Source organism: Salmo trutta, chromosome 17, assembly GCF_901001165.1.
Source record: "Salmo trutta chromosome 17, fSalTru1.1, whole genome shotgun sequence".
In the NCBI taxonomy this organism is placed as follows: domain Eukaryota; kingdom Metazoa; phylum Chordata; class Actinopteri; order Salmoniformes; family Salmonidae; genus Salmo; species Salmo trutta.
The window spans coordinates 53,935,498-53,943,633 of record NC_042973.1 but is presented as its reverse complement, the minus strand read 5'-3'; the positions used below and the strand labels follow the sequence as shown (position 1 = coordinate 53,943,633).

General features: G+C 44.2%; 1 protein-coding gene across 1 annotated transcript; it reads left to right on the top strand.

Moving 5' to 3' along the window:
* Positions 1-2,393: 2,393 nt before the first annotated feature.
* On the top strand, positions 2,394-6,720 carry LOC115152426 (protein fem-1 homolog B). The gene is made up of 2 exons (XM_029697298.1): positions 2,394-3,447; positions 3,661-6,720. The coding sequence occupies exons 1-2, from the start codon at positions 3,200-3,202 to the stop codon at positions 5,285-5,287; spliced, it is 1,875 nt and encodes a 624-aa protein (XP_029553158.1). The 5' UTR covers positions 2,394-3,199; the 3' UTR covers positions 5,288-6,720.
* Positions 6,721-8,136: the final 1,416 nt, after the last annotated feature.

The following is an 8,136-nucleotide window of genomic DNA, read 5'->3' as shown; positions in this document are numbered from 1 at the left end:
TTCAAACAGTTTTAGAAACTTCAGTGTTTTCTATCCAAATCTACTAATAATATGCATATCCTACGTTCTGAGCCCGAGTAGTAGGCAGTTTAATTTGGGCACGTCATTCATCCGAATTTCCAAATAATGCCCCCTGTCACTAAAAAGTTAAAACCACAAAGGGGGGACCAACGCGATATTAATGCCCATTATTTTGGAATGAGATGTTCGAAGAGCAGGTGTCCACATACTTTTGGTCATGTAGTGAATTTATTCAGTTTATTCTGGGGAACAGTCTATGTATGTTAGCAAAAACTTCCTGAGAACCTATTTTGTTTAGGCGTTAGAGCTGTGTTTCTTAATCTTGGTCCTCGGGACCCCAAGGTGTGCACGTTTTGGCTTTTGCCCTAGCACTACACAACAGATTAAAATAATCAACTAATGATTAGACAGCATGCCAGTTTAGTGGAGTCTGCCCCTAGCACAGTCAGTGTAGTCAGCTCAGTTCATCTAGTGCTGGATGACTTGACAGAGAAAACTTATTTGCGAAGGGGAGTGCCTTGTAATGCACCAGAGAGAGTGTACTTTGTTACAAAATACAGCACTGAAGCAAAGAACATTAAAATAATAATTAAAAAGAATTGGGGAATCATCCAAAGTGATACGCTACTATGCAAAGTCTTTCCAGAGCCAACAGTCATAAGCTTTAAGAGATGTCCTACCCAAAATTACCAATTAGTCCACAGCTATCTTCCAGGTGACTCTCAACAGACCTGGCTATACCACAAACCCAGGGACTCTTTTAAATGCAACCATTGCAGAAATATTGCACAGAAAAAGTATTTTGGTTGACACAGCTTCTAAAATTGAGTATCAAATCAAGTATTTAATTAACTGCAAAACCACTCACGTCCTCTACAGATTGGAATGTCCACAGTGCAAGGTGTTCTACATTGGACGGACAAAGAGACGCCTTCTGCTTAGCAGAACACAAGTACGCCATACAGGTAGTCACTACAAGTCCTTTCCCAATGCCAACCCGGCTTCCCTACAAGCTATGGGTATTGATCATGTTCCGGCCTCAATTAGAAAAGGGGACCGTCTCTTAAACAGCTAAACCAAAGGGAACATTTTTGGATTTACAAACTAGAGGCCCCTAAGTACCCTAGTTTAAATGAAGATATGGATTTCTCTCCTTTCCTATAGGATCGTGAGTAGTCCCTTTGCTCTCATCTAGTGGACATGTTACTATATTGCCCTCAGCTATGTTTAGACTGTTGTGGTCCATGTTTGCTGTGTTCTAGTGTACTATAAAATAGATGGCTCTCCTATTCTTAACACTTTGACATATCATATTCAAGGTTAGAACTACCTTTCTAGGGGTTCTGATGATTCTAGCCTTGAGATGCATTTTTGATAACATATCTACAGTATTTCACTTTTTCATGTGTATAGTATTGCTTACTAGGGGTTGTCCAATTAATTCTGTAACCACTTTCTCTTCAAATCAGGGTTGATTGGATAAAAGCGGTTCAAAAGCGGACATTGTATTATCATATCTTTGTACTCCCTGACGAAGGCCATGCAGCCAAAACACATCAGAGTTTTAAAACTTTGTTTCCATTGAACATGCCATACAAATAAAGGCATTTTAATTAATTGGTCCTCCACTCTTTTTGATGACTAGAATTTAGATAGTGACTAGTCATTAGATAGCTAGTTAGCAGAAAAGTAGATCAATAAAGAATTTTGTATAACTTAGAAAATAGTAAAAATAAAGAAAAACCCTTGAATGAGTAGGTGCGTCCAAACGTTTGACTGGTACTGTATATAAAATCCAAATAAAATTTTATTGGTCACATACACATATTTGGGAGATGTTATTGCGGGTGCAGAAAAATGCTTGTGAATTAAAAAATTACACTTTGAATAATTATATAATACATAGATCAATAATTAAATACATTCAGATATAGATACAATTAATACATTTGTCCGTTTTTTGGTATTTCCTTGCTCATTTATTTAATTGTGTGGGTTTATTTGTTAATGTATCTTTTTATGTGTTCATTTATTTATTCATTAATTTAATTCTAATTACAGCGGGTTTGGTCCTCCATAGTAATGAGCCTTGCTGTTGGAAAACCACATCACCACAACAGGGTCCGACTTCCGGCTGTCGCAGATGCACATCCTCCGATTTTACTCCTCCACTTTCATCTGCAGTCGGTTGCTTCAGCCTTACCACTCAAACAAGCCCTGTGAAGAAGCAGAGATACTTTTGAGGAGATGGAAAACTCCATTGGAATGGTATTACCGCCCATTGTGTACGTTGCCCATGCGTCGGTAATGGGCCGCGCGGTGCATTTGGGGTGATTCTGGGACAAGGAGAGCGCTCCTTTTAAGGAGTGAATGGGAGTCAATTGGTCGCTAGCTCAAAAACCCAACATTAGCATGTATTTCATGAATAAGAAGTACATTACAAATATTTTGAGACGTGATATCATTAACTTGTCTGTAATATAGTATAGCTTTTGTAATTGTGACATTATGTACTTTAGAGGAAAATAGGCAGGTTTGACATCTCGGGTTAAAGTATTCTGTGCATCCCCGGCCTCATTCACATTGTAGCTATCGTTTTCTAGTCGGAGGCATTTGGGAGTTGGAAAAATCACTTCCGGCAAGTATGGTAAAGGTTACAGGTAGCCTTGTTCTGTTCTCAAAACATTCACATTGGTGGGATATATCCGAGCAAAGTTTGCATTGACCTCGCCTGCTTCAAAGTGTTTAAAGAGGAGGAATTCAAGAAGAGCGAGATGAAACCGCAAGACGTTACTGCTCTCTCTTCCAAGTATTATCAAATCTTTGGTACGAGCTAGCTACTTACACGGTTTTGAACGTTTGCTTGCTAGTTAACGTTAGCGAACCTCAGTTTATGCGTTAGCTCGGTGCCACCAAATATAGGACAAAGTTGCAAATCGAACCCAAAAGTTAGTACAGACAAATAATACGAACTAGTTTTCATGCGACTTGTTAGTTAGGTGATGTGAAAGAATGGGTTTTAGTAAATAAACGAGTTATCAAACACGCTCAATTGAGGTTTTCATGTGAGCACTGGAGCTTGTTTCGGTATTTTAATGGGAGGCGGGCTGCGTTGGAGTGCATCTAGTGGGCGACACTTGCGAAGAAGGCGGAGGTGCCGGCGACCTGCTAGGCTTGGATGGAGTCGCTTGCCGGGTACGTCTACAAAGCGGCCGCTGAGGGCCGAGTCCTGACGCTGGCCGCCTTGTTGCTCAACCACTCCAAGCCAGAGACACGATATCTACTGAGTTACGTGACCCATCTCGCCGGCCAAAGGTCAACTCCTCTCATCATCGCAGCTCGAAACGGACATGACAAAGTTGTGAGGCTGCTGCTGGATCACTACAGGGTGGATACTGAACAAACTGGCACAGTCAGATTTGACGGGTTAGTATTCATGAATTTAATCATTCTGGCCGTTCACCACCACCATGGCAGCCTGGCAGCACACCAGCTCCTTAAATTCAATTGTGTGTTGTGTCAATTGTGTGTATTTGCACTTTATTTATGTTAGTATAATTGTGGGGAATTAAGGTCTTTAATACACTTCCATGTGCATTTGATGATTGATTAATTCTACCCATCTCCTCTCTCCTTCAGGTATGTCATTGATGGGGCCACTGCTCTGTGGTGTGCGGCTGGCGCAGGACACTTTGAGGTAGTCCGCCAGTTGGTGTGCCACCAGGCCAAAGTCAACCACACCACTGTCACCAACTCCACCCCCCTGAGGGCAGCCTGCTTTGACGGGTGTCTGGACATTGTGAAATACCTGGTGGACCACCAGGCCAAAATCGGCATCGCCAACAAGTACGACAACACCTGCCTGATGATTGCTGCCTACAAGGGCCATACGGACGTAGTGGGCTTCCTGCTGGAGCATGGAGCTGACCCCAACTCCAAGGCCCACTGTGGGGCTACCGCCCTGCACTTTGCTGCTGAGGCGGGCCACCTGGACATCGTTAAGGAGCTGGTGCGCTGCCAGGCTGCCATGGTGGTGAACGGCCACGGCATGACACCGATCAAGGTGGCGGCGGAGAGCTGCAAGGCGGAGGTGGTGGAGCTGCTGCTGTCTCATGCCGACTGTGGCCCGCACAGCCGCATCGAGGCCCTTGAGCTGCTGGGTGCCTCGTTCGCCAACGACCGGGAGAACTATGACATCCTCAAGACCTACCACTACCTGTACCTGGCCATGCTGGAGCGCCACCGTGATCTCATCGCCAAGGAGCTGCTTCCGCCCATCGAGGCCTACAGCGGCCGGGGCGAGTGCCGCACCCTGCAGGAGCTGGAGGCAATACGGGCAGACCGCAACGCGCTGCACATGGAGGGCTTGATGGTGCGTGAGCGTATCCTGGGCTCGGATAACATCGACGTGTCGCACCCCATCATCTATCGGGGAGCTGTGTACGCCGACAATATGGAGTTCGACCAGTGCATCAAGCTGTGGCTGCACGCTCTGCACCTGCGTCAGAAGGGCAACCGCAACACGCACAAGGACCTGCTGCGCTTCGCCCAGGTCTTCTCCCAGATGGTGCACCTGAAGGAGCCGGTGGGGGCGGCGCCAGTAGAGCAGGTGCTACACTGCAGCGTGCTGGAGATCCAGAGGAATATCGCAAGGGTGGAGGCGGCGCCTGAGGCAGAGCTGGACACGGCCATGGACAACTATGAGTCCAATATGTTCACCTTCCTCTACCTGGTGTGCATCAGCATCAAGACTGTGTGTGGCAAGGAGGCACGTGCCCATGTCAACGAGCAGATATACAACCTGATCCAGCTGGATCCGCGTTCACGGGAGGGCTTGTCCCTGTTGCACCTGGCCATCAGCTCCAGCACGCCTGTGGACAACTTCCACACCAACGACGTGTGCAGCTTCCCCAACGCGCAGGTCACCAAGCTGCTGCTGGACTGCGGTGCGCAAGTGAACGCGGTGGACCATGAGGGCAACAGTCCTCTGCACATCATCGTCCAGTACAACCGGCCTATCAGCGACTTCCTGACGCTGCACGCCATCATTATCAGCCTGGTGGAGGCGGGCGCCCACACTGACATGACCAACAAGCAGAAGAAGACGCCACTGGACAAGAGCACCACGGGTGTGTCGGAGATCCTGCTCAAGACCCAGATGAAGATGAGCCTCAAGTGCATTGCGGCACGTGCCGTGCGCCAGCACCAAATCACCTTCCGCAACCAGATCCCTAAGACCCTGGAGGAGTTTGTGGAGTTCCACTGATGCACCTTGCCAAGGACACTTTTTAAACCATTAGAAAACTTGTTCTTGTGATTTTTATATTTTTATATGTTCTAATTTTCTATCAAATCAAAATGGTGCTTGCTGCTGATGATTAGGAACAGTCGGATGCATTTTGTTTTTTACAACAATGGTTCCTTTTTTCTGTTTTAAGTATGAATCACAAGTACCAGCAGCATCACCCATATTCTCATTCTCCCATATCTCTCCCACTGAAGTGTTATGGTCTGTGGCTGTCATTGTGACACAGTGGGTGTCACTAGCAGAATGAGGAAATTGTCAGCCTGCTTTGAGCTTTCACTTTCCAAGAGTGTTCCAAAGAGAATACCTGGCAAAGCCAAGCATCCACACAATGGTAACAGCAGCAGGACCTTTTGGCTGCTTGTAGTGCATGGACCCAATTGTCCCAGACTCCCAGCTAGGTTTGCAACCATGAAAAGTAGCATTACTCTATTGATTCATTTTGCAGGTTTCCTTTTGAAGTGGTGTTGTATGCAGGTTTGCAGTGAGTATTAAGGCCCGTTGTTTGAGCATGTGAATGTGTGTCCGTGAGAGAAGGGGAGATGAAAAGGTAGTAGTTGAATTTAGAACTTTGTACTTAAGTTTTTTTCATATCCAATATAAAAAAAAGTTTATTTAAGAGGTGTGTGATTTTGTTTTGTTCTTAAAAATATATGTATATTGAGCTTTCTTTTACATTAACACTGACTGGTAAAGATGTGCCTTTTATATTTTGGAATAATTAGGCCTAGATATCGCTTGTCATCAACACGTGACTTGCTTGGCTTCTGTGTGTGGAGACTCCACGGCTTTGCTTGAGCTTTGCCACATAATGGCCGTTTTTAAATGGATTCTGCTGGTATTGATGTTTGAGCATGTCTTCCATTCTCCGTCTTTTGTTTGTGTGTGCGTTCGCATGCTAAGCGAATGAGAGAGGGACTGTGGAGTGTTCGTGGCGGTGTTGAATGTAGGCCTATAGCCTAGGCTTTTCCACTCATGCTTGCAACCTGTCGTTTGTCCTTAACAACTAACGATTCTACTGTCTGTCATTTTGTGTGTTCGAATCAGATGATCAGAGATTTAAAGCTGAGAATGAAAGGCGATTTGATTCAAGATTTTCATCCAAGTAAATCATAGCGTGGTGTTGTACAACAAACTGCTATATTGATTTGACCAGATTTTACTTAACTGTGTGACCGTATGTTTTTATTTTGGGGGGCTTGAGTGGAGATTGTATGTGTTTGAGGTGAGTAGTGGACTGAGATGCAAATTAGCCTAAAGACAGTTTAACTCAGTGTTTCTTCATCAGTTTACGTTTGTCAGAAATACTCATGCATTGAAGACATGAAAGATATTGCCTTTGTACACTTGCTGCAGATACGAAGTTGGTGTCATATAAAAGCTGTTTCCCAATATTTCATTGGCCTCTTGAGATTTGCACTTTCCCCTTAAGTTAATACAATTGATTTAATCCGATTTTAAAGTTTAATTCAAGTTTATTTAATCAAAGAATGCTGTCCAAGTGCAACTATTTCTGTTGTGGGACTAGTACACAATTTATATCAGTCAATATGTAGGCTAAGTGAAATGTTTACCTTGATATTTATTAACTTTTTATTTTTCTACTTGCATTCATTTCCTATTTCTTCAGGTATAATTACCAAAACTGTTTTTACTGAGGTATATGTCCCTATTAATGACACAAACTGCTGAAGTGTCCACACAACCAAATGTTTTGACATTGGTCCAAAAATGTAATGTGTAAATGTAACATTTTCTGACATGCCAGAGGGTAGTGCCAAAATTGGTCCAATGTCGCATGCAATGACACACATGTCACTCATACAGATGGCTTCTGGATTGAGTCAGAGCAACAGCGGGCTTAAATCTTAACTGATAATTCCACACAAACACACACAACTGTCATTGCATATGGAATCTGACCAATTCACCCTGTAGCTATACAGAGATTGCTCAAGCGTTAGGATTTTTCAATTTCATGTGATATGATGGAATGTGTGATAACATTGGTAGATCTTTTCTGATGGATATCATAGTCAAGGTGCCCTATTTTGGAGTATTTTATTTTAAATATATTTTTTACCTCCCTTTTTCTTCCCAATTTTGTGATATCAAATTACGATCTTGTCTCATTGCTGCAACTCCCCAATGGGCTTGGGAGCGGTGAAGGTCGAGTCATGCGTCCTCTGAAACATGACCCGCCTAACCGCGCTTCTTAACACCTGCCAGCTTAACCCGTAAGCCAGCCGCATCAATGTGTTGGAGGAAACACCATCCAACTGACAAATGAAGTCAGCCTGCAAGCACCTGGCCTGCCACATGGCGTTGCTAGACTGCGATGAGCCAAGTAAAGCCCCTCCGGCCAAACCCTCCCCTAATCCGGACAACGCTGAGCCAATTGTGCGCTGCCCTATGGGACAAAACTGTCTGTCGTAACATTCAATTAATTTCATTAATTCTTGCACCATGCAATCAATGAATGATCAGTTCTTAAGATGTCTTTTCCTTATCTACTGTCTGCACCATGATCTATTTAGCCTGTGTGCATATATGACAGACAGTTGTTGGTAGGAGCAGGTCTCTGGAGTCACTGGAGGAGTGTGTATAGATCCTGCTGTAGAATCTATTGCGTCCAGCAGTTCTAACGAATGAGTCACTCAGAAAAACAAATCATGACTCGAGTCAGTAGAAATGGTTGTTTTAAAATAATAAATTGTTTGCAAACGGCACATCACTAGCCAGTGGAAGGGCTCAGCACAGCAAGATTGGTGTGCTTTTTGGCCAATAGCGAAGTTGGATAAGGGCACCGA